The following is a 27,741-nucleotide window of genomic DNA, read 5'->3' as shown; positions in this document are numbered from 1 at the left end:
CAGCAAATCGTTATAGAGTCGAACTGATCCAAATAAAATTGTTCTTTTTTCTACTTTTCTTTTGAATGAATATTGATTTTAGTAGGATATTTTACTTTTCTTACTTTTACTTTACCTAAATATGGCCTTAACATATTAACACAAATATTTGTACTTATGAGTTAGAGTGCCTTTAATTCTAATTTTACCTTATTTGTCATGAATTTCAGTTGTAAAGTCATTTATATTTATACTAGTGATTAATCGTTGGAAATATTGACTTATAGCATTGTATTGTTGTGCGTTTGTGACAATGAGGAAGTCTAATTATTCCGACTGATCATTAAATTAATATTTGAACGGATTTACGTATTGTAGTGTATTGTGTGTGCATATGAGGGTCCACTGTAAAATCAAGACTGACTTTAAAAATGCGTAGTCACAGTAAGTATTTTTTGCTTAAGTATTGTTTTTCAACACGAAAAGCTGCACCTTCAAGTTATTTTTAGCAGTATTTTGAAGCTGAATTGAGAATGTTACTAGGTATGCAAAATCACTTGAAACCTATGTTACAGTTAAGCTTTTACATTTACAAATACATTAGTTTTTATTTCATTCAAAAATACCCAGTAGTTATGATTTTATAGGCATTCAAAGTTCGCTTAAATATTGAGTCCCGCCGACGGTCACGTGACCCCGTGTGACGTACATTCACAGCGTCCGCTCACTAGAAAACGGATATAAACATACTTAAATATTTTTTTTTTGTAAATACAAACTTATTATACATATTAACACCCAGACCCATCACAGAAATTAAAATTGAACCAAACCCAAACTTAATGCGATTGTGTCGTTTTATTGCGAATTACCTTCCAGCTCCATCATTAGACCCCGATTACTATGTAGAATTAAAATACTCATCAATACAAAACGAACGAGCCCAAACTCGATGCATTTAAGTCGTTTTATTATAGAGTTCCTATGGCCACCTTCCAGCTCCATCATCAGATCAGCTCCATGTCATCATAATATTGCATGGTCATCCAAATCACATGTGTTTGCGAAATTTAAGCTTAATCGGTTGCCTGGAAGTGGGTCTTAATTCAGCTTGCAAGATTCCACCCATACAAATATGAGCCAGTCACTGTAATATGACGTCACGCGCATAAAATGGCGGGCCGGCCGCCGCCCGCACTTTTAAAATTCAATATCTTGGAAACTAATTGACGTATCGAAATAATTCTTTCACGGGTATTTTTTATTTTTAACAGAGAATACAGAAAGCTAAAAAACAAAATTAGTGAACATTCTTCAGGTGAGTGAGCTTTACATGTGTGGTAGCTCGCTACTGTTCGTTTTTCAAAAGTTTTGATAGACATTACGCTATCGTTATGTGTATGTACACGTACACACACAAGTAAAGCTCACTCGCCTTCGTGAGTTGCAAGAACTATACCTCAAATTTTTAGCATAATCTTATAAGCCACCTTCTGCGTTCTTACAGGTTGGGCTATGTACCTGGCGCTAGTATTATCAGTAATTTGGGAAGTGGGAGGAGTATACCATGAAAAATCCATGGAAACTTTCAGTCCACCCTCCAAGTCATCGGGATCTTTGTTCGGCTACAGCATCGCTTATCAACCAGAAAGCAAAAAGTATGTATTGGTTTATTTATACAGTGTGAGTCACGATAAAGTACACATATGAAAATAATGCCGCGCCCGGAGAGGCTTAGTTCAAACGATCATTGCAAACGTTGTGATAGGGATAGAGACATGCGCTTTTGGTTTTACAAAGGTAATATGACAAAAAATAACTCAAAGTAATAAATACCACCTAATATACGGGCATTATTTGGAGAAATTTATCAAATAACCAAAAAAACACGAATTAAAATGCAGATTTTTCTCAAAATTTATCATTAAGTATCATTTTTTTATTATTTGTTGCCTATTTTATGTATTTTTTTAATATCACCTGTTATTCAGCATTATTACTGTTTTTATTTTATCAGGATATACCTCTTAGTTTAAAAGTTATTACGTTTTCTTTACAATAAGTAATCGGAAGAAAAAAAAATTAAAAAAATAAAAAATATTTTTGACCTCATTTTTGTCGATAAAAATAGGTCTAGTTTCACCTATTTTCATATGTAGGTACACTTTATCGTGACTCACACTGTATTATTAAACTAGCGGCCGCCCGCGACTTCGTACGCGTGGATCTCGTTTTAAAGAAAGAAAGAAAGAAAGAAAGATACATTTATTACAACGGACATCACACAAATACAGGCAATTACATAGGCATGACAGTGGCACATAATAATAAAAGAAGAAAAAATAAAAACAAGAGCAAACTGAGCAGTGCCACCCATCCACCAACAAGATGCCCACTGCAACGGGACCCCACTCAGCATATGCCGTGGCCCACGGTGACGAAGGCCACGGCGCTGGTTTTCAGTGTGCCCCGTGCCGAGTGAGGGTCACGGACCATTGATAAAATAAATAAAATAGTGAGCTGCATAAAATTGTCTAGATAAACATACATAAATAGTAATATTAGTGCACAGATAAATACAAAAGGCGGGAAATCGGTAAGGATGATAAGACGACGTCTATTAAAAATACTAATGAAAAGAATACTAATAAAAAGATAAAACTGTTTGTATAGGTGTGTGTGTAGTAATGGTGAAGTAATATTGTGTTAATGTGTAATATTCGTAAAGAGTGACATTTTTACGCGTTGTTGAGTGTCTCGACGGTTTGTGCAATCGAAATCGAAATTTTACCCCCTTAGGGGTTCTCCACCCCTAAAAGTAAAATCCTTTCTCAGCGGATGCCTACGTCATAACAACTACCTGCATGCCAAATTTCAGCCCGATCATGATGACACCATCAGCAACAGCATCAATATACTTGTTGATTGGTACCTTTTAATAAAATTAAAAGCTGTTTTTTTGCTGATAGTCAATTTTATTATTTTATTAACTAGCTAGTTAATGGATTCGCTGTCATCTAGGCTGGAATCTTACGTGTAATTTAGTGTGTCACAGATCGTCATAAATTATAGCCTATATGTTATTCTGGGATATAAACAATAATACTGTAAAGTGTCATCACAATCCATTCAAACTTTTGCATTTATAATAATAGTAAATAAGAAGTACTGCATCAGTCTTTTCCTACACTTGAAAGATTTCAGATTACAATATTTATATTGTATGCCTATGGTCGGTTTTTTTTTTGCCATGGATATGAAGAGGATCATCATTATTTTTAACTACTTCTCTGTTCGTAGGTAACAGGCGTGGCTGTTATTTTCAGCGATTTCAATTTTTCCTTGTCGCGTCAAATATTTATAAATGACTAGCTTTTGCCCGCGGCTTCACCCGCGTGAAATTTAGTTTGTCACATATCGTCATAAATTATAGCCTATATGTTATTCTAGGTTATAAACAATAATACTGTAAAGTTTCATGAAAATCCGTTCAGTAGTTTTTACGTGAAAGAGTAACAAACATACAAACATCCAAACTTTCGCATTTATAATATTAGTAGGATCAAGGACATCTCATATTTGGGTTTTTGTTCTAAATTACTTATGATGTTGATTCTTTGAGTAGCTGATATAGAAGTAGAACGCGACGATATGTATTAATGTTTTTTTAAAGCAATAAAAAGTAATATTGTTCTAGTTTTACATGACATTAAAATAATATAAGCTAATTAACTTGACGAAGTGCAAATTATTAATAAACGATGTTACCTCATTTTAGTGAATAAGATTTGTATTTAAGTAGTTTAACATAAGTAACAAAGTAGAAACTTACTTTTACATAAAATGTATTTTAATTTGCGTTTTTTAATTTGTACACACCTTTTATTTTTCTGTGTTACATCAAAATCTACTATTATTTAAATTGTGTAACACATTAGTGTTACATCAAAATTAATGACACTGTTTTAAATAATTTTATAGGTTGATGACAAGTGCACCAAAACATGCAACGGACAATATCTACGAATGTGAAATTGGGACCAAGAAATGTGACCAAATCAAAATAAACGATACAGACGGTACGTATAAAGGACGAAGCACACTTGTCAACCCGGAAACGGATCGTAACCGTATCAACTCGAGGCGGTCAGTATTTTTTGTGTTAAACTCCGTACTGCATGCACACTTATCCGCACCATAACGTAAACAGTGACAGCGCGGCCAAAGGCGATACGGTGTTGGTCCCTTTTCGGGTTTATAAATGTGCTATGACCTTAAATTAGAAAAATACGTATGCGCGTTATTATAATGACCCAAACCTACCTAAATTTAACGTATATTTTTAGGCTACAAGTATGATTACATGTGGCTCGGTGCTACAGTTGCGACGGGTCACAATTTCACAGTGGTATGTATGGATTATTCAAATAAACACAATATTAATTCAAGTAGAAAAATACTTTTCATATTTAACGAAGAAAATACAGTGAATTTCTATGTACAGGATCGGAATTTGGTAATGCCACCTGAAGGGAAAGTACTCTAAATACTGCAGATAGAAAATTTTACTCAGAGAAAAATTTCCTTGATTTTTTTATCCACAACGAGGAAGCTCTTTTTTTATTATTGAAAACAAAGAAAACTGTATTCAAATATTTCCGAAAATTAGCTTGCCACACCAGGGGATCGAACCGAACCTTTTATAAATTAATAATCCCTTTAAACATAATCTTTATTAAATCCATATTATATTTTTTAATTTAACTTTTCAGGCGTGTGCTCCTAGATTCACCGTAATCAGTGGAAAAATAGGTACTCGTACCTGTAAGTATTCGTATTCACTACGATTGCTTTTTTCAAGTTTAACGTCACGGTCGTGTTTATCTAAAGAGTAAAATTTAAATCGTTGACATCCTTTTAAAATAAGACTCTACTCAAGATAGGTACTACATACCTACATTCCCCAAATATGAGACAAATCACGAGTGGAGTCAATTATTATATTAAAAGGGTGCCAATGATTCACAAACGGTGACGCAGCAAATCGAACGCACAGCAGCGTTGAATAGAGCTCTGCGATTGGTTCGTGTGTCACCCTGTACGTCCTCGCTCACTGTGAGACCTCAAAGTAATGTTTGTGAATACACGCTGTTTGTGAATTTTGGGACATTGGAATTTATAATGTCACGACTGTTAATTACATTTGGTTGAAACTTAATATTTGTTAGTCGACCCACAAGGTGGACCGACGACCTGATAAAGGTAGCAGGGAGGCGCTGGATGCAGGTTGTTACCAATCGTGCGATATGGAAGTCATTGGGGGATTGATTTGTTTGATGGCTTAGTATCTGTCTGGGAGATGTCATTAGTAGATGTCTTCGGTAAGTTTCATAAGTGTATGGTTGAAAAGTTATTTTTTGTTGCAGATTCAGGAACTTACAGTAGGTGTTACCTACTGTCTGGACACGATGTGACGGAAATGCAACAGCTTGAATACGAACGCCTCACACCTGCGGGTAAGACTGTGAAACTAAATTAGAGTTTACTCGTAATCTGTTTGTCAATTTAGGATTTAAGGTTTCCACCAAGACGGATCGGAGCAGAAAAGTATCGGGAGAACGAATTTTTCTATAGAATTTGACAGCGGTGACGGCACCGCTCGGTCTTGGTGGAAACCGGGCCTTAAATTCGTGTAAAGATTCGAAGGTTTGAATTGGGCCAATCATTTCTGTTTGGCCTAATTCAAACCTATTTATAACCAAAGCTTCATTCTATCCTTGAGTGCTTTCATTGAGAGCCAAGACGATGTAGGTATAACGATATAATCGTTCGTTCGTTCGTTTCAGCCAAATGACGTCCACTGCTGGACAAAAGCCTCCTTCAAGGTTTTTCACAATGCACGGTCCTGCGCTGCCCGCATCTAGGCTCTTCCCGCGACCTTTGCCAGATCATCGGTCCACCTAGTAGGAGGCCTGTCCACGCTACGTCTTCCAGCCCGTGGTCGCCACTCGAGAACTTTTCTGCCCCAACGGCAATAATATTATGTCAACAGAAAATTGTGAATTCCGTCAGATTGTAATTTGACGTAGTTCTAGATTACAATTTAACTAACCTAACCCACTGTTAGTTTACACACCCACTGACGGAGTTCATTATTTCTCTTTGACATATACATAGAGTACTTGCTTATGCGATATTATATTTAATGGCGATTAGGAATATAATGACGTGTTTTTTTGCAGAAAGAAATATGAAATCGTTTGGCTGGAGCGCTAACGTTGACATTCATGATGCCGTCGTCATTGGAGGGCCGGCTATGCACACAGGTTTGTATTAATAAATCAATGGTCGGCCCTTTGGTGTAGTGGTTCAGAACGGACTACTATGCCGAGAGGTTTCGATTCCCGGCTGGACAGAAATTGAAATGATGAATTTTAATTTCTGTGACAGGTCTGGGTGTTACTATGTATAATATGTATGTATTTAAAAAGTATATAAGGTCATCTCCAAAAGACAGACGAGAGTTAAGGGACAAATAAAACATCTTAAATTAATTCGTTTTAGATAATACAACCATATTTTTAGAATGCTAGTTTTCGAGATTTTTTGATGTTATGTCGAGTGAACCCGAAATGCTCAGTGCGGTCCGGAGGCATGGCATCGATCGTGCCAGACAGTGCATCCGTGTGCAAGGACGTGAAATATTACATTTAGTTTGTTAGGAAAAGTAAAAACAGAAACTAGCCTATTTTTTTGGTTTTAATGCTAGGGTCCAATTTTTCTAATATAATTAGATGCCCTATTAAAATTTCGTCTGTCTTTTGGAGGTGACCTTATACAGGGTGGAAACGTTAAGTGATCTCACTCGATTATTTCTAAAATATACAAAATCTCGAAAAGCTGGTTACTGATCCTGAAAGTGCTTCACGAGCTCTTTTAAATGGTACCAATACAGTGGATACAGAATAAACATGAACTATCCGAAAATTCAATGTTTCCAGCTTCCATAGTAAATGTATGCAAACCACACAATATTAAAAGTGTATTTTTTTAAATTAAACAATAAACTTAAAATAAACTCATAATTTGCATTCTTATTTTAAATTATTTATGGAAAACATTAGTTTTAGGCTTTACTTGCTATAATAATTATCAAGAAATGAGTGCCATGACTGTGGTAGTATTAAATGTATGGAAAATGGAAACATTGAATTTTTGCATAGATCCAGTTTATTCTGTAACCTATTGTTGATACCGTTGGATAGAGCTCGTGAAGCACTTTTAGGATCAGTAACCAGTTTAACGATATCTTGTGTAGTTTTCAATAGTTTGTGGCTTTACCAAATGTATTGTATGGAGGCTGGAAATATTGAATTTTCGGATAGATCAAGTTTATTCTGTAACCTATTTTTAATAGCGTATGATAGATCTCATGAAACACTTTCGGGATCAGTAACTACGTTTTTTATATCTTGTATAGTTTAGAAATAATCGAGTGAGATCACTTATCGTTTCCACCCTGTATAAAGCAGTACATCCGTTAAGCTAGCACCCATAACACAAGCATATAAATTGCTTACTTTGGAGCTAGCTGGCGCTGTGTGAAATTGTCCAAAGATTTATTGTTATTGTTATTTTTTAAAAAAGTATGTTTACTTATACCTTAGCTATGTTGTTGTTAATTTTATTTCTTTATTTCAATATAATTGTTCTTCGTGTTCATAAGGCCGAGCCATCTTGTACGAAAACGTCGATGCCTCTCCGAGAAGTTTGAACTATGCAATGATCGCCAAAAGCAGGGGAAAAATGGAAGCCAACTTTAATTTTGGTAAGTTTGAAGACTCGACTCTCACAACTTCAGTTAGTTATTTTATCAACAAGTGCTTTTTTTTTTCAATCAACAAGGGTGTTAGGTAAATGGGTATATGAGCTGACACTAGCCCATGTTAACATGGGCATATAAATGGTATGGTGAAGTCAGAAAATTGAAATCTTCATTTTAATTATTTTAATTTCCATACAAATCGGATTTTATAAAATTTATTTTGTATGAAAATTAAAAAAATTCAAATGATGATATCTTTCTGACTTCACCATACCATTTATATGGCCATGTTAACATGGGCTAGTGTCGGCTCATATACCCATTTACCTAACACCCTGTATACCTATCAAATATAAACCACTAGCTTTTGCCCGCGGCTTCACCCGCGTGAAATTTATTTTATTACAGATCGTTATATATTATAGCCTATATGTTATTATGGATCATAAACAACAATACTGTAAAGTTTCATCAAAATCCGTTCAGTAGTTGTTGCGTGAAAGAGTAACAAACATATTGACATCCAGACATCCATACAAACTTTCGCATTTATAATATTAGTAGGATTACTAGGATATTATAGTATAGTGCCATCATAGAAGTATTTCAATTAAATTACTTCTTTTTAGATAGTAGGTATTTTATGATTTATAATTTCTTGAAGGAAATTAATATTGAGCTTGCGCTTCTAAAGTGCGCTTGCAACAAGTAAAATAAAAATAACTACTGTGGCACTGATTAATATGGTAGATTAATATGATTATTATCATTTTTTCAGGGTACAGTGTAACTTCTGGTTACTTCCGGAATGTGACTCAAATCATGTATGCAATAAGTTCCACTTATGGAGTTCATGGAGTTGGCAAGGTACTTAACCTACAGGTGTACAAGGTGTTAGGTAAATGGGTATATAAGCCGACACTAGCCCATGTTAACATGGGCATATAAATGGTATAGTGAAGTCAGAAATTTGGTATCATCATTTATTTTTTTTTTAATTTTCATACAAAATATTTTTTATAAAATCCGATTTGTATGAAAATTTAAATAATTAAAATGAAGATATCAATTTTCTGACTGCACCATACCATTTATATGCCCATGTTAACATGGGCTAGTGTCGGCTCATATACCTATTTATCAAACACCCTGTATAGAGTGAAAACTTCTTAAGTGTAAAAGAAGTAACTTTTCAGGACGAAGATCGAGAATATTATATATTATACTAGTACACATTTTATGTATTTGTACTATTTTGCACCGCCTAGCTACTATTATTCTCTGTTTGGTCTAATTTTCTGGTTAGCTGGAAGAGAATGCCACATGGCATTAAGCTCGCCCGTTGTACCACTGTTTTTTGTGTGCAATAAAGATTTCAAGTAAATGCATAAATATGAGAAAAAATGCATTCACGAGATTTTGACTCTAAGGCGAGCGACGATGTGTTTTAAAAATATTTATGTGGCTTGCAAACATCATTATCACATCAGCCACAGGATCTCGATGCTGGCCAGTGACGATATTGATGATGATGATGATTGGCTTGTAAAAATCGTTATCGTTCGTCGTTTCAGCCGAAAGACGTCCACTGCTTGTAAAAATATGGTGATGTAATCTCTTCTTCCATTCCATAGGTGGTGGTGACGGATCTGAAAAATAGCTGGGTTTTACCACAGCCTTACTCGGGAAACCGGGAAGTAGGATCTCTGTACGGGGCAGCTATGGCTTCCGCGAGCCTCCTCGGGCCAGGCCGGCGGCAAGCTTTGCTGGTCGGAGCGCCCCGTTACGCCGAAAAAGGACGCATCGATGCAGGCTTGGTGTATATTTATCAGTATCATTTTGGTGCAAAGGTGAGCTTAAGCCTTTATATTTGTCTGACTTGAGCACAGGGGGGTTTCAGGGTTTCGGATAGGTTGGCATGACATAAGGCATAAGGACACATTTTTTTTTGTACATGAACGCTTCGTCTATCTGTAAACAAACTTTTGAAAATAATGAGTAGATTTCGAGTTTAGAGCACTTTATTTAAAAAAAATCCGAACTCAAAAATGTTATTTCATATTTTTTAGGGATAGTACACTAGAAGAGCTACCTCCCCTAGCAGTTTGATTCACCCATTCTGGGACACCCTGTATAAGTTACCTACTTATTTGTTAGTTTGTGTATTACGAGCGAGGGCGTTATGGCAAAGACGGGGAGAGCTCCTAAAGTTTAATATACAGGGTGTTAGGTAAATGGGTATATGAGCCGACACTAGCCCATGTTAACATGGGCATATAAATGGTATGGTGAAGTCAGAAATTTGATATCATCATTTTAATTTTTTAAATTTTCATACAAAATAAATTTTATAAAATCCGATTTGTATGAAAATTAAAATAATTAAAATGAAGATATCAATTTTCTGATTTCACCATACCATTTATATGACCATTTAACATGGGCTAGTGTCGGCTCATATACCCATTTACCTAACATCCTGTATACATTCCATTTCCAGGCGATCACTCCCCAAAAAAAGATTTTCGGTACAAAGGACAATGGTCAATTCGGTAGCGCAATCATAAGCCTCGGCGACTTGAATGGTGATAAAAGAGATGGTAAGAAGAAACTACTTTATTTTTTGTAGTCCAAAATAAATTCTTATAATATTTATTTTAGTTTTAATGTTAATTCCACTTTCTGTCCAGCCGTCCCAGTGACAAGAAATATAGGTAGGTATGCATTTTTTGCGTGAATACGAATCCCCCCTAAGCCTAGACGCAGACAACTGACCTTTTGTCGGCGGATAGTAGGATCGGGCTGTTAATAAATATGTATGAAAGTGCGCACTTTGGGATCGGCCAATTCTTCATACAAATAAGAATCGGGCCCAACTATCGGCCAACTAAAAGTCGGTGGTCTGCGCCTAGGCTAAAAGTTCCAAGTTTTCATAATTTTTTCCTAGAAATTGCTCCAACAGTGGGTAAAGTGTTTCCGTTTTCACCTAAGTTTCTGACGTCATCATTATCATCATCAACAGCCCTTTACAGTCCATTGCTGTACTATGAGCCTCCACTATAGTGGAGGGTTTTGCCATAATCCCCACGCTTGGCAGGCGGGTTGGAGATTGCAGTTTAAAAGATTGATGTTTTTCAGAGAGCGCTGCTGACCGTTCTCTGTTTGATGTGTAGTCCCGAAGTCGCCTCTTAGCTTCTGATGTAATTTTCCAGAAGTTGCCATAGCAGCACCATACGAGGACGGCGGAGGCGCCGTGTACATCTACTCCGGCGAGCGTATCCTCAGTGAGAAGGCGGAGCAGTCGCGCCGGTGGCTGCAGCGCCTGCAGCCGGGGTCCCGCGCCTTCGGTCTCAGTCTCACTGCGCTCCGGGATTACGATGACAACGGGTGCAATGGTAACAAACGAATAGCTCAACGATGTCGGTTTCGGACTCGGCCCCGATTGCGCTAAATATTTTCAACTGAAATGCGATTGGACGACGAACGACAATTAGCTTTATTACATATCCATATCGCGGTATCGTTTTGACAGCTAGTTTAAACGAAGCTGGAATGTACGCAACTGCGCCTTTACGTAAAAGCTGACAGAAAGCTACTTTTTCTCAAACCGTGTTAACGAATTTCACATAAGCTGGAACGAAATTGGAGCGCGAGTCGAGCGCGATTGGAATTAGCGCAATCGGGGCCAGTACCAGACTCCACCGCCGCTGGTCTATTAAGGATTTGCCATACTGGATGAGTTCTGCGGTCACCGATGTTGAACAACATTATATTATAACCGTGACTATAACGTCACGGTTAAAGTTAGGTGGTGCAACTCAGTGTAAGTTACGCTACAAAATAACTTACTTTAACACTGTTGAGATGTTGGACCACAGTTCATACCTACATGGTTTCCCATGGTTCTTTAGTTTCATTTTATTACTTTGATGAGTTGTACGTAGGTATTTTTTTTGTTATGTTTAATTTGTTTCATTTATTACAGAACTTGCAATCGGCGCCCCGTACAGCGACAAAGTATTTCTTTTGAGGTGTATGTCAAAAATTATAGTTAACGTCAAATATCTGGAGGTAACTACTCTGAGAGCTAACATTAGAATTATTTTCAAACATTAATAAAGAAGGGATGAAATCGCTAACTAGACAGTGATGTAATAAATTCACTCCATTTTAATATTACAGGGAGCTGGGGATATGCTTAGTAACACATCTATAAAACTAACAAATAGATTCAGAAGACTTAGGTCACGTTCAGATGATGAGCGCTCAACGTGCGTTTTGCTATCGCTCGTTTACAACTACATGTATTTTATTTTCGGAGTACACATGCTAACGCGCGTTTCTACATGTAGTTTTTCTGTGCCCTTGCAGGACTCTATTTCTAACACCTCTATGGCTCCAAATGTTTCGTGTATACAATTACACACAGTGCTGTTCGCCAGTTCTGTTACTTGAACTTGGGCGTGACTTGGGTGTCTAGATAAATTGTAATGTGACATGCAATAAACGTTTTGAATTTGAAAAATTAGTTGTAAACGCGCTTTCGCAAAACGCACGTTGACCGTTCATCATCTGAATGTGGCCTTAACCTACCAATTAATGTTTCAGCAATACAAGCAGCCTCCATTCTCTAGTGCGCGCCGCAACGATACATATTTCGTCTTCGAGTCGTGTCTGGACATAGAGTTTCCAGAGAAACCTAAAACTGTAGAAGCAGGTGAGTATCATCATCATCAGGATGTTGATAGCCCAATAAAATAAATAAATAAATAAATAAATAAATAAATAAATAAAAGATCATCCTATGCCAGTCCTTTGAATAGACCTTAGGACTCTAAACCTGACAAAACACTAACTCCTGCATTTTCAACCAACCACTGCAGGCTAAATATACTCAACATCAAATAAACCGCACCTTCCGCGACGCGAACTTTAACGATTTTCTTCTGACACAATCATGGTGCCCCAACAATATTGGTGTCATTTGAAAGCCCAATAAATATCCTTAAAGAAAAACACATTTAATTTCTTAATAAATGATTAACATATACCATAAATGTGACTTGAAAAAATACCTTACTTTGGGCCCACCTATGGGATCATTTAGACCAATTTTTATGGTTATAAAACCAAATAATGATCTCACGTGTCCTCTTTAACAGATGGATAGCGATTAATCCCAACTTAACAGTTTTATAGCCATAAAAGTTGGCTCTAGCGTAACTACCTATTTTTTGAAGAAGTGACTCTGGATCCTTCTAAAGACACATTTTTGGGGTAAAAACCTTTCCTTTAATGAAATGAAGGTTAGAACTAGCCTTTCAAATGGTGCCAATATTGGTGGGAAGTGGGGAAGCATACGTTTGAAAATGCTTGTCGCCGGAGGTGCGATTTATTTGATGTCGAGTGTATTTTTTAGAATTCTTTGTTCTATTGAGCAGACCGTCCATCGTTTCAAATTGATAGAAGGTATTTTCTTACTTGTACATGACATGGTATATTAGTCAAAATGGGATCATTATTACTTATACATTGAGCAGTTCATCACCATTATCATCATCATTTCAGCCATAGTACGTCCACTGCTGAACATACACAATGGCTGGGTGGCGTTCCTTTGAGCAATTCCTTTGTAATAAATATTTTTAAGTAGGTACTGCTAATGAAACTTATTTTCTTGATTTGCAGATATTCTATTAAAAGTCAGCATCACTCACAAAGACGCGAAACTGGAAAATGCTACAGGGAATGCTAAATCCGTCGACTATCCTTTAAAAATTCAAGACAGAAGTAAGACCAGTGAATGTGTGCGAGTGGGCTTCATTATACCAAAGGTAAGATTCTTCTTCTTCCCCACAACACTGAAGAAAGAGAGAGAGTTCACTGGCAGTGTGCCATGTTGCCATGTCACAGCATCAGCACTATACGTGATAAATGTGCTGACACTGTGAACGTGATCAAGATAAGATATGAAGAGATTAAGTATTGTGCATACCGGCACAGTACTCCCCCCCTTTAAATAAGAAAAAATAAAATAATGCGCTAATTACAATAACATACATAAATTATCTACGTTAATACAGGTTCAATGTTCAATCTCTACATACTTACATACAAGAAATAAAAATAATGTGCTAATTACATATTACAAATTACAATAACTATCTACGTTATACAAATCATGTGGAGAAAAATAGTGAAATGTTTATAAAGATGAGATTATAACAAAACATAACTTCTGCTTCTTCCTTATCTGGCGTTTTCACAGTCGTGGGTTGCCCTCGCGCAAGCTCGGCTTTACGCGATGGGTGCGCTGTATTCACAGCATTCATGCCTTGTGTCCTTGCACATTTCATAAGCGTTATCGGCTTCTGAAGACCAAAGGATAGGCGAATTATCATTCTTGAAATATTCAAAGTATTCAACTTCGATACGCGGCTGCGTAATTTTCTCAATTCCTTAACTGTGTTTCAATTCATCGATTGCTTTGTATTTCTGCTCTGTTGGGCGATTCCTTGGCTCGTTATCGGATAACCTAAGAAATTATTCGCTCTGGAGGGACTCACATTTTTCTAAATGATTGAATTCCCAAGTTAAGAGTCAGCGTTTTCTCACCGTAAGTGTTTATCTTTGAACCATTCGTGGTATATAACATATTGCTCATTTAGCATTGTTGATTATTATCACTGATATGTTGCTCCCGTAACGATTAAAAAACCTCAAACCACTTTTTCAGTCGGTAACAATGAGGCGGTTAGACGGGTAGATAACACAGTAGGTAGCACAAAGGCCATGCTGGCTGTGCGATTTTTAGTTTCCTTGTTTCGTTTGTTTCCAATCACATAATTTTTCACATTTTTCTGCATACGTTGATACATATTATAATAACAAAATATTCTTACTTGACTAGGCGACCTTGGCCTGTAACTGCTGCGTCGCAAATTTTCACGGTCATGGCACAATCATTATTTCAATTGCACATGTTATAGCTGTGTTAGCACATTTTCCATTGTTTGGTCTTGAATTTTGCTGATGTTGTATTTGACTGTTGAACTGCTGAGACTTCATTATTTTTGCATTCTCTAATATTTTATTAGCGATTTGATTCTTTTGAAGTTTCAAGACTGATTCCAGCTGCACAGACGAGGTTGGTCCTTCCAGAAATCGGGAATACGGATGTGACAGGGGTACTGGCAGCGACTTCTCGTGGTGTTGTGTTGCACGACTTGCACGGAGTTGACATGATGACGATGATTGATGTTGAAGTGACGTCACGGACGTGTAATTTTCTCTGCTCAATCGGGGTAACCAATTTGATTCCATGTCAGAGATGATGTGGATGGCGAAGGCTGATGCCGAAGATGGACCACCATCACACCATCATCATCACCACGTTATTACCTCCATCACCAGATGGAGGTTACGTCTCACATTACGTTGGTTTAGTACTTTTATCTTCGTCGTCGTTCGTCGGCTTCGTCTGCTTCTTCGACTTCGTCGGGATCATTGCAATTTGTGCCATCTTCGTCAGGATCATCTTCTTCGTCGGGATCATCTTCTTCGTCGGGGTCACCAATTTGTGGCAACTTCGTCGGGATCATCTTCTTCGTCGGGGTCACCAATTTGTGCCATGTTGGGAGACCGTATGAATTAGACACGGGTTGTAGTTAGTCTCTCTATATGTCTGTTTATTAATGTGAACTGCGCGACTATTTATACGATACTAGCTTTCCGCCCGCGGCTTCGCCCGCGTGGAATTTTGTCTGTCACAGAAAAACTTTATCGCGCGCGTCCCTGTTTCAAAAACCGGGATAAAAACTATCCTATGTTCTTTCCCGGGACTCAAACTATCTCTATGCCAAATTTCATCAAAATCGGTTGCGAGGTTTAAGCGGGAAAGCGTAACAGACAGACAGACAGACAGAGTTACTTTCGCATTTATAATATTAGTTGGGATAGATCAAAGGTAAATGACGTCACAGCATCAGCACTATACGTGATAAATGTGCTGACACTGTGAACGTGATCAAGATAAGATATGAAGAGATTAAGTATTGTGCATACCGGCACAGGTCATATAAACTATTCATAAGTATTTGTATCTGTTTTATTGGCATGGGCTCTACATTATAGATTGTACGTACCTTGGTCGCGATAACAGATGTTTAGATTGAGCATGCTCATTTTACTTAAACCTTATTTTTAACCGACTTCACCAAATATCCTATACTTTCACGAGGTAGGCAGAAGACCTCAAAAGGTAGCAGGAAGACGTTGGATGTAGTGTAGGCCACTACCAATCGGCCAATCTGAAAATTGTTTAGGGAGGCCTATGTACAGTACTGCCGCACAATTTATAAACGCAGTAAGTAACACGTGAACAGTTTCGAGAAAAACGCGATCAAAGTTGAAATTTTATTTTGGGGTGTCTACAATTAGTTACGCAAATATTTGTAAAAAAAAATATATGGGCTTATAGAGCTAAACTCAAAGTTTATTTTGATATGAGGTTTTTGTATTTTAATTAATATTTTGTATTTAAAATTATTAAAAAACAGTTTATGTTATGGATTAACTAAGTTTTCGTTCGATACTTACTACCCATGAATGCAGTATGATTGTTCCTTACTGCGTTTATCAGTAGTTTTCGTTACTTACGGTACATGTGCTAAATGATTGATTTAAATTTTAGTTCTTACAACGTAATATATGCGCCGTATCTTTACAACTTACTGCATTTATGACTGGGAGTGTGAATCAAAATAATTTATCAAAACTTTAAATGCGCAGTAATAATACAATTATACTGCGCTTATCATAAGCCAATAACGCTTTCATGTTGAACTTTCCCAAATGACCAAGGGGTAAATGAAACAAGTATTACAAAATAATTGCTGAGATCGCTTGTTATTAAATCAAAAATTAAGATATGGCCCCACTTTTAGATCTTAAATATACCAATCTAATAAAATAAAGACTCGGTCGTTCGTTTCAGCCGAAAGACGTCCACTGCTGAACAACGGCCTCCCCCAAGGATTTCCACAAAGACCGGTCCTGTGCCGCTCGCATACAGGCACCTGACGCGACCTTCACCAGATCATCGGTCCACCTAGTGTGAGGCTTGCCCAAGCTGTGTCTTCCAGCTCATGGTCGCCACTCAAGAACTTTCCTGCCCCAGCGGCCATCAGACAACTTATAGTGTCTCCAACCTTCAGAGGAGTGGGTACAGCACGGCATTTGACATGATTTTTGTCTTGTCCATTAAAGACCCATTTGTTGAGAGGCTCTATTGAGGCAATCGAGGATTGAGCTTAGATCCTCCACGTTCTCAGCCATGACTACGATATCGTCCGCGAAACAAAGATGGGTGATGTACTCGCTGATGATATTTATGCCCAATCCGCTCCACTCCAAAAGCTTGAAAACATCTTCCAGAGTGGTAGTGAACAGTTTTAGAAATATGACATCTCCCTGTCTGACCCCTCGCTGCAACTGAAGTCCTGATCCCGGAGACGGACTGACATTGTGGCCTATTCGCACAAGCCCTTCAACGATTATATCTATAGTAAATTTGGCACCGTTGGAGAGACTGTAGCTTGAAGAGAGAAGTCTTTCTCATAGACCACAAATGCCAAAGTTGCTGATTATTCTCCTCAGTTTTCTGCCATAGATAAGTATGTGGTCTATCATTCTAAAGCCTTATCGGAAACCGATTTGTTCGGGAGGCTAGATGTCGCGTGAAACCATTCATGATGACTCTCAAAAACAGAATCAGAAGTGAGATGGATATAAAATAAATTCTTCAACAAGGTTTTGTTGCCTTTTTTGAAGAAGAGTATCACCACACTTCTGTGCCATGCCGTAGGCGTTTTTCCCTCAAGGATGACGGAATCGAATAGCTTCTAAAGAGCCTTTAGTACCTGCGTTCCGCCTGATTTCAGAAGCTCAGCTGTGATTCCATCATCGACCGGTGCCTTGTTGTTTTTCAGCTGTTTGAGAGCCATTCTAATCTCATACAGACACGTCCGGGATATCTTCGGTATCGTGTCGGGTCAATCTAGCTCTTGGGTCTTCGGCTAGATTTGTCATTTAGACAGGTTTTCAAATTTTTCCAATAACGTAAGAGTCAGCCACTGCGTTCATAACATGTTAACACCTAGGCAGCACTCTGACAATCCTTAGTATGTACGCAGTATAATTGTAATTACTGCATTAATATTAAGTACAAGTCATCTGTTTTTCCTATGGAAACATAATATCAGTGTGTGTTCAAGTGGAATTACTGCACATATACTATGTGCAAGGTGAACTCAACAATTGCAGAAACATAATAAGAATGATGTAATTGGCACATACTGCACTATTACTGTGTAGCAAATTAAGTAAGCGCGAGTATTCACGTAATATTAAGTTATTATGTGCTCTTACTGCTAACATAGTATGTGAAGAAACCTACAATCTGCTCTTTACTGCGTTTATGATAACAAGTATCTTCCGTTCTAAGATAGATAGAAAAAAACGGGTCTTTGATTCTTATAGATCGCGATGTCAGGATTCAGAATATTCAAAACAATCATAAATGCAGTAAGTGGTACTTACTGCGTTTATAAATTGTGCGGCAGAGTAGTGGACGTCTTATAGCTGAGAGTCACTGTCACATTAAATTTAAAGTGTCATTCTTTCCCAGGTTACCGGCTACGACCCATCTATCCAGTACCAAATAACGGCTACTCAAACCAACAGTCCTACGGCTGACGCGACGTTCAGTCCATCGCGCGCGGTGCTCAGTGATCTCAGCCGACTCAGTGCGTCCGACAAGGTGTGGGTGGCGGACTGCGCTGGCGCAGGCGGCGAGTGCAGGCCCGTGTTTGTCGATGCGATTATGAGCTCCAGCCTTAAGTAAGTGCAAAAGACGTCACTAATCAACCCGAAACGGTAACCGTATCAACTCGAGGCGGTCAGTATTCTTTGTATGAAACTCCATACTGCAACGCAAACTTATCGACAGGCGATACGGTGTTGAATCCTTTCCGAGTTGATGAGTCTGCTATGACTTTTAAGTAGCTCACCTTTATATTCCATCATAATATTACATAAGTGGAGTAAATTTTACCGCTTATGGCGAATTGATACCTGAACTAGGAGAGATCCTGTATATCAGATTGCCAACCTTCCACCTGTAATATTGACAGGGCTCTGTGTAATGTATTATTATTGAACATACATACTAGTGAAATAGAGAAAGCTAAGCGTCGAAAGAAAGCTAACTATCGTGGCTTTGGGAGCTACAGTTTATTGAATATACAGAAAAAGCCACCGTAAAAGTTAGACTTACGTTATAAAATCTGATTTTATGGTATAACGTAAGTCTAACTTTAGAGTCCCACGGCTGACGCGGCGTTCAGTCCATCGCGCGCGGTGCTCAGCGATCTCAGCCGACTCAGTGCGTCCGACAAGGTGTGGGTGGCTGACTGCGCCGGCACAGGCGGCGAGTGCAGGCCCGTGTTTGTCTATGCGATTATGAGCACCAGCCTTAAGTAAGTGCAAAAGACGTCACTAATCAACCCGAAAAGCGACCGTTACCGTATCAACTCGAGGCGGTCAGTATTCTTTGTATGAAACTCCATACTGCAACGCAAACTTATCGACAGGCGATACGGTGTTGAATCCTTTCCGAGTTGATGAGTCTGCTATGACTTTTAAGTAGCTCACCTTTATATTCCATCATAATATTACTGCTGTGCTCAGCGACCTTCGCCGACTCAGCGTGTCCAACAAGGTGTGGGTGGCTGATTGTGCCGACGCAGGTGGCGAGTGCAGGCCCGTTTTTGTCGATGCGATTATGAGCACCAGCCTTAAGTAAGTGTAAAGTAGCTCACCACGAAAGCACACACAACTAGGAAAGATCTTGTATTTCTCAGGTTGCCAATCTCCACCAACAAAGGTTGCCTCTACCTCAAATATTGACAAGAGCTCTATGTACCTAGTTAGGTATTATAAATAATTTTATTAAATATTACGGGTGTTTCATGGATTAAAAAGCAAGAATTTCGTCCGTCTCAGTTAACATATAAAATAATACCCGACAAATTAGTTCGAAAAGTGAACATACCTAGATATTTTCAACCGACTTCAAAAAAGGAGGAGGTTCTCAATTCGACCCGTATGTTTTTTTTTTTTTTTTTTTTCTATGTTTGTTACGCGATAACTCCGCCAATTATGAACCGATTTGAACAAATCTTTTTTCGGCATATAGGTAATACCTCAAGGGTGGTCCCATTTAAATTTAATAATAGAAAAAACAACCCCCAAGGTTGGAAAATTGGGGATGAACTTTTTTATACGCAATATCTCCGCCGATTATAAATCAATTTGACTGATTATTTTTTTGTTGAATAGGTATTATCAAAAGGGTGGTTTCATGCGAATTTGAAGAAAATATTTCACCCCCAAGGGTGGAAAATTGGGGATGAACTTTTTTATACGCAATATTTTTAATTTTTAGTTTTTTTTTGTGTTCACGCATTTGAAGTCGGTTTTATTTTTTTTAAAAGTTAATTATTCACTTTTCAAACTAATGAAAATTGACAGGCATAAAGCGCCAAATCGAATCGGCGTAGTGTGCGCACTCCCATACATGCCCATACTGATCAACTGCCCGACTAAACTATCGGCCGACGAAAAATCAACGGTGTGCCTACTCTAAAAGTCTAGCATGATGTGACATCACGCGGAAATCAACGCACCATTACTTGTTTGACTGACAAATAAAAATATACATACGTGTTCAATTTTTTTGATAAAATAATGGACGTACCTACTAAAAGTTGTACCATAATATTTTTGTATACGTGTGATTGTTTGATTTTGAACTCACCATCACCACTTCACCAGGGACGATTACGTCATCGGTTCATCAGACACAGAAACCGTGAGTTTCCACGTGTCCAACACCGGCGACGTGGCTTACAGCGCCTGCGCGAAGGTAGCCACGACTGGCGTGCGCGTGGGCACGTGGCCGCTCACATGCAAGCTCGGCAAGAAGGAGCTCTCTTGCGAACCTCAGGCACCAGTCGAGAAGAACACTACTTGGGTACGTTTTTAATGCAATACAATATCGAACTCGAGTCGATGTCTCTCCAAAGGGATGCACGAAGCCACAACAAGGGCTCTCGCGGAAGACCAGTTTCTTTACATGCCTTTACGAGTATATCATGATAAATGCTGAGTGGAAGCCTATTGACGCAGTGGCCCACTAATTTCATTAGTTTTGTGTTGTTATTGTTTATAATTTGAGCTTAATGTGATCAATAAAGTCTATTCTATAGAATCTCGATTATCCAAATATCAATCCTCATATCCGATTATCCGGACTCATTCTTCACGGCTCTAATTACCGATTTAGGGCCTGGCGGTTCCACCGTGATCCGGCACGGCGCCACCACCGTAACGCGGTACAACATGATTTACATGACATTATGTAAATACATAACGTGGTTTACATAATGTTAAAAGGAATGGCTGCCCCAATGGTCTAACTAAATGATGTATGTGAAACCATTTTTATAGCAAAAAGTTGATTGTTATTTGATTTGACTTTGAAATCTCTTATCCGGATTTTCGATTATCCGGATTTTCCATCACCCTTACTAAGTACCCCTGTTGTTCTTTGATCCGAAAAATCAAGATTCTCTACATAGAGAGATGCCACACGGGCTGGTGGTTTTGACAGATGTCCTAGTCAAAAACAGTCTTGACTGCAAAAATCAGTTGAGTGGCTAAGGTATCGGTTAAAACCACTTTTGCTTAATTTTTGTGGTCAAAAGTGGTTTTGACCGATTATGAGTTTTGACTGTAACATATGATTCTTCTGTACGCGTGTTTGTCATTTAACTCCTCCTAAACCACCACCAACCAGATGAGGAAGCACCTTTGAAGATGTAGCTGCACCTATTTACTAACTATCCCATTAACTATTACCATCAAATTAACCCAAACCCTCTTTTGTTTTACAGTTAACTGAAGAAATAAAACTTGATATGACAACTCTGAAGAGCAACGATAAGGAGATAAAAATTACCATTTTATTTCTGCCAAATTGCCAAACGACTAAGGGAGTGTTAAAATTAAATTTTACTCGTAAATTGCTTCCTGATTATAAAGGAATCGCTTTAAAAAAGTAAGTATTAAATGTATTATTATTAAAAGGTTTCGAAAAAATTTAAACATAACATGGTTTTCTCTTAAAACCCTAACTTACAAAACTTAGTAGATTACTTAATTGGAATAACTTTTAAATTACACAACGTATGTTCAAATCAAATCAAATCTTTTATTCAGTACTTAGGCCCTACGTCATAGCTCGCAGAATTGCTAAAATCAAGTGGCAGTGGGCGGGGCACATAGCTCGTAGAGATGATAGCCGTTGGGGCAGAAAAGTTCTCGAGTGGCGACCACGGGCTGGAAGACGTAGCGTGGGCAGGCCTCCTACTAGGTGGACCGATGATTAAGTAAAAGTCGCGGGAAGAGCCTGGATGCGGGCAGCGCAGGACCGTGCATTGTGGAAAACCTTGGAGGAGGCCTTTGTCCAGCAGTGGACGTCATTTGGCTGAAACGAAGGCTCTTTCCAGGGCGCTTATTACACGTCCCAAATATAGCTTGCCCTACCACCACTTCGGGACAACATATGAGGTGGTGCTGACAAGAACTGGCGGAAGGCACTCAGTCATATCATCAGTACACTTAGTACAAAACAAAGTCACTTTCTGCTGACTGTCCCTATGTATGCTTAGATCTTTAAAACTACGCAACGGATTTTGATACAGTTTTTTTAATAGATAGAGTGATTCAAGAAGGTTTATATGTCTATAGTTAGCACCCGTGCAAAGCCGAGGCGGGTCGCTAGTTTAAAAAAAATAAAAGACACATCATCTTCTAATTTTCCTCGTGCTTTCTCAGGCCTACGGAGGATATTATCGAACTAACAAAGGAGGAGCTGATTGAAGATGGAAAACATACATCACATGTATACACAGTAAGTAATGCCGGTAACAATATTAGTCGTCCTTATTTAGATAAATAAAATCAATTTGTAAGACAAACCCTTAAAATAAAAGATAATATAAAAGGTGATTTAAAATATCGTGATAGATATTGAAACTATGTACTTATCTATGTAAATGTTTAAAATGAATCCCATAATAAAGATAGCAAGAAGGCGCTGGATGCAGGCCGCTACCTTCCGGTCATTATGGAAATCATTAGGGGAAGCCTATATTCAACAGTGGACAACCTGTGGCTGAAATGATGATGATGAATTATGTTGGCATTCTAGAAAAGGTACAAAGGTAGTCTCTAACACACATAATTATGGCTAAACGAGGCGAAGACTTTTAAAGTTAGTTTAGTTAAGATTACATATTCATTTCAAACAGCTTATATTATATGTGTTACCATAAGGGTCACTTAAAAATTTGTGATTGTTGGTCAAAACGGGCATTAGTCCCATACAAGCTTTGCTTAGTTTGGGACTAGAAGGTGCAGTGTAAAAATGACCAACTGTGTTAAAATATTTCCTTCCATGTTTTCTGCAGGTGGCCAATACTGGGCTTACAACATGGGTCAATCTGCGATGTGAAATAGTAATAGAACCAAAATTTTTTTACAATGATACGACGGTTACAGTAAGTACTTTTAATTGAAAAGTTATTGATGTTACTTTGATTTATTTTTTGCATTAACTTCATAACAAGCAGTGCTACGAGTAGAAACTTTGTCACTATAATTTGTCATTCCACTATTCCAAAATTTTACAAGATAATGAATGATTCTCTACTTTTTGTGTTATAATAATTATAATATTACCTTACAATAGACCTTTTTACTCGACTGCGCCAGAAGGAGGGTTATGTTTTTAAGTGTATGTGTATAAAATATGTCTATGTTATTATGCATTTCTTTGGCACGCACGCTCTGTAACCTAAACGGCTTGATCGATTTCAGCGGGAGAGGTGTCGTTAGATTCATCTTAATTGTGAGTGACACTGAAATTGGAAAAAAATTACCTATCATTCAGTATCTTGTACTTCTCAGGTAGACACCCAAGGAGGGTCCTGCGAACCGCTTCTGAAGAATAAAGACGGGCAGTATACAACGACGTGTACCATCGTGGAGCTTCGGAAAGACCACAAGTTTGACGTCATCATCCCCATTTACATAGAGCCGGGTTTGATTGGTGAGTTAAATTTTAATCCAACAACGACTCAACTTCAGGGAGATTTTGTGGGGATACCAGAGATACCAAAAGAGGAATCTTCTAACAGAATCAATTAGATTGCTCTGTACACATAGCACGAAAAACTTTCGACTTCAAATCGTTTGCGTATTCGGATTACCCTCAAAACTCAAAAGATTTAGTATGAAAAGCGCTCCTGTGAACGTGACGTAAAGTGAAATTAGTATGAGAAATGGTAGCACGAAACAAATTTTCACAATCGAGTCCGTTACGTTATCGTTGAAATCGATGGCTGGATATCATTATATGGATATAATTTTATGGAATAAGTAAGCAAACGATTCGAAGACGAAAGTTTTTCGTCCTGAGACAATAAATACTTAATAATTTCAGACGTCTCTATCTAACCTACCAAGTGGCCAATCTGGAAATCATTGGGGGAGGACTATGTTCGGCAGTGGACGTCCTATGGTTGATATGATGATGATAGCTCTAAAAACCATTCTGCTGAAACGAAGAAAATGACAATTATACTTAGGAAATGTGTAACAATTGTAAAATTACAGACCCTGCTGCTCTCCGCGGTGAAAAAAGCAAAGTAACAATTTCATCCCGCATGAAGCTGGTATACGAGAACCAATCACAAGAGATAAGGTAAATTAGGACTTATTTCTATATACAGGGTGGAATTATGTAATGCCACCTGGATGAAAAGTTCTCGTAAACTGTACAATACCCGGCGATGAATATTACACATCGACCTTTAGAAAGAGACAATCGGCTAATTTCGGTTTTGTAGAGCGTTATCACTGTCGCACTTGAACAATAACTGACAATGACGTTTTGTCAAAGTATAAACAAACTTTATTTTAAATGTGTGCAATTGATTTTGTGAATTAAATTGCTAAAAACTTTTTATAGTCTTGAAAGAAAAGTGATTTACAATGTGTTAAAGTATTTGTCGAAGAGAAATACTAAGAGTTCGCCGAATATTTACATTGAATAATGTTTTGTCAATGACGTTTTGTCAATCGTATAGGTAGTGTGCGACAGAGATAACGCTCTACGAGCCGAAATTAACCGATTCTCTTTCCAAAGGTCGATGTGCAATATTTATTTCCGGGTACTGTAACTGTAGATAGAAAATTTTACTCAAAGAAAACATTCCTTTATTTTCGAAAATAAATAGAACTGCATTCAAAGATTTCCAAAAATTTGCATGCTACACCCGGGAATCGAACCAACTAAAATCTGTCAAAAATTACACCCTGTATTTTTATTGCATCGATCGTTAGGGTTAAGTATAAGGATGAAATCTCTCTAACAAACTTGATAAATCAAATGAAAGGGAAACCTTGAAATCTAAAATGTCGGTTTAACAAACAATTATTTTTTATAACAGCATTGTCAGCAAGTTGAAGTTGAATGAGGCTGTGGTGCCACTTTGGGTCATCATCATTGCAGCTCTGGTGGGCCTGCTCATCATAATCATCATCGTAGTCGCCCTGTATGAGGTTCGTATGTAATCAATGTTGTAAGTCGTTATAAGAAAGACGGACAGAAATACTGTCTTATGATTAGTTGCATCCTAATCAACTTGTTTAAATAATAGCGAAAGCCACCTTGCGATGCGTTGCGGCGACGGTGCGACGCCGTGGTCGCTGCGTCGTCTTACATAGAAATATCTGTGGCGGGCACACGAGCGGTGCGGCGCCGCAAGTTATCGTGTGCTTTCGATCCGACCCATCATATTTTAACTATTTATATTTTATTCTCTTACTCCTTTAAATACAGACTTATTCTATAGGAAATTGATTTTCTTTTTCAGTTGGGCTTCCTGAGACGAAAAAAGAGAAATGATTTGAAGAGATTAAGAAATAGTGTCCGTCGTCAAACTATTGTAAGTAAAGTTAATTATTATTAAAAATTGTGCCTAATGATAATGAACCGTCGGTCGAAATTAATTATGGTTTCTGTTTAGCGACATTTTCTTGACGTCATGTAAAGCTTTATATTGATTCATCGTAACTACCTAATATTATAAAAGAAAATTATATGTGAAAGTTTGTGATGGTGGATAAATTTTTTACTCTTTCACGAAAAATTAACTAAACTTGAGAAGTTTTAGTTAATTTTTATTTATATTTTTCTTGTAATTACTTTCATGTGTACTACCACCCCTGAGATGGGCGTTTTTACAAAACCACACCCTGTATTAAGATATTTATCATTTATAACAGCGTCGCTCAATGCGCGTCGAAAGTATGCGTGCATCAGCCGGAGCAGATCGCCCTGTTGACGAGGAGAAACTTATCCAAGAAAATGGGACAAATGACGAACATAAAGGCACAGATCCGCCTGTCCAGAGCACAGACCCGCCCAAAAAGAGCACAGATCGCACATACCTGCCTGAAAAGAGCACAGATTTGCCAGAAACGAGCACAGATTCGCCAAAGAACTCGGAACCTAACAATGACACAGTTAAGTACACTAAGGCCAACGATGACCCGGATATTGACAATGACAAATGTAAAATCATGTAAGTTCACCTAATCACCTACCTATCTTGCTAATGGAAATTTTACTACTGAAATAGTCTATTGAGTACTAAGTTGATAATAATACATAATAATGTTTATTAGTGATTTAGATTAGTTACATTTATTCTTATTGATAAGCAATATAATTTCTTCCCGATTTATTACCGGAAAATCCGACACGTCAATCATTTTCACCTTTTTTATATTACTCAATCTAGCTAGAGGCTTAATACCTTTTAAGACATTCAATTCCGTGATGTTATGTAATCTTCAATGGAAATTTTGTATTTTTAACCGACCTTAAAAAAGGAGGAGTTTATAATGTTTGACTGTATGTATGTTTTTTTTTTTGTATGTTTAAATTGAATAATCTCCGAAACTATGGACTGATTTGAAAAATTCTTTCAACATTAGAATCTAAATTGTATTCTTAAACTAACATGACACTATTATACATATTTTTTAAATTAATATTTTTTTAAACATCCCTAGCTGTATCTACTAAAGCGGTTGCTTTTTCTTTTACAGAAAAAACCACCAAATCATTCGCGGGTTGCAGAAAAATTTAACACAAAACCGTTCCTTGACTCACCTGGCAGTGACTCCGAAGGAACCCAATGACAACGCTCTGAACACTCATATGTAATTTATAATAATTAATTTAAATCAAATAAAATGATTGTAATGAGTTTTTAATAAAATTTTGTTTATGTACTCGTATTTATGTGCCAATAGCAACTAGAATTTTTAGTTTATTAAAAATCGACTCTCTTCTTTCTTCTTTTAATTTATATCACTTCAAAGACTATTTACCCACTCAAATATCAAACGCACCCTTTTGAAACTTAAAGAAATGGTTATAAGTTTTTATTTTATAAAATCCTAAATCTAATATCTAGCGCAGACGAAAAGATTTCGAAAACATGCAAATAGATTTCATTTTGATTAGAAGAGGCTGCTAAGAGATAATAAATGCACCAATCTATTTTAGTAATTTATTTTAAATAATATAACTAAATCGCCGATTAATCTAAATAAGTGTTATTAGAGATCACTTTGCGACTAAACAATTTGATATTTTTGTCCTATTTTGAAAATATCTACAGTTTCTTCACTGCTTTAGGAAACGTAAGGTTAAGGCTTTGGTCTTCTATAGATGCCGT

The 27,741-nt window shown here is 37.5% G+C and overlaps 1 protein-coding gene across 1 annotated transcript; it reads left to right on the top strand.

Annotated features, from left to right (window-relative positions):
• Positions 1 to 265: 265 nt before the first annotated feature.
• LOC135072022 (integrin alpha-PS5-like) lies at positions 266 to 27,352 on the top strand. Its single transcript, XM_063965946.1, has 26 exons — positions 266 to 423; positions 1,487 to 1,637; positions 3,961 to 4,058; positions 4,326 to 4,387; positions 4,752 to 4,803; positions 5,406 to 5,495; positions 6,222 to 6,305; positions 7,706 to 7,807; positions 8,583 to 8,671; positions 9,439 to 9,654; positions 10,305 to 10,404; positions 11,017 to 11,199; positions 11,790 to 11,875; positions 12,413 to 12,521; positions 13,493 to 13,638; positions 18,492 to 18,703; positions 20,699 to 20,897; positions 21,820 to 21,983; positions 22,763 to 22,838; positions 23,398 to 23,487; positions 23,897 to 24,038; positions 24,605 to 24,692; positions 25,441 to 25,552; positions 25,867 to 25,938; positions 26,279 to 26,577; positions 27,107 to 27,352. Exons 1-26 carry the CDS (start codon positions 411 to 413, stop codon positions 27,222 to 27,224), a joined length of 3,153 nt encoding a protein of 1,050 aa, XP_063822016.1. The 5' UTR covers positions 266 to 410; the 3' UTR covers positions 27,225 to 27,352.
• The last annotated feature ends 389 nt before the right edge of the window (positions 27,353 to 27,741 follow it).

The sequence above is a fragment of the Ostrinia nubilalis genome, chromosome 5 (assembly GCF_963855985.1).
Source record: "Ostrinia nubilalis chromosome 5, ilOstNubi1.1, whole genome shotgun sequence".
Lineage (NCBI taxonomy): Eukaryota > Metazoa > Arthropoda > Insecta > Lepidoptera > Crambidae > Ostrinia > Ostrinia nubilalis.
The sequence above is the reverse complement of the archived record's forward strand: the minus strand, read 5'-3'. Positions and strand labels throughout refer to the sequence as shown.

What these genes read in the sequence shown, in the direction of transcription:
- LOC135072022 (XM_063965946.1), top strand. An exon ending in GAGTTCATGGAGTTGGCAAG is followed by an intron (nt 8,672 to 9,438) that starts GTACTTAACCTA and finishes TCCATTCCATAG; the next exon opens with GTGGTGGTGACGGATCTGAA. An exon ending in AACCAATCACAAGAGATAAG is followed by an intron (nt 24,693 to 25,440) that starts GTAAATTAGGAC and finishes TTTTTATAACAG; the next exon opens with CATTGTCAGCAAGTTGAAGT.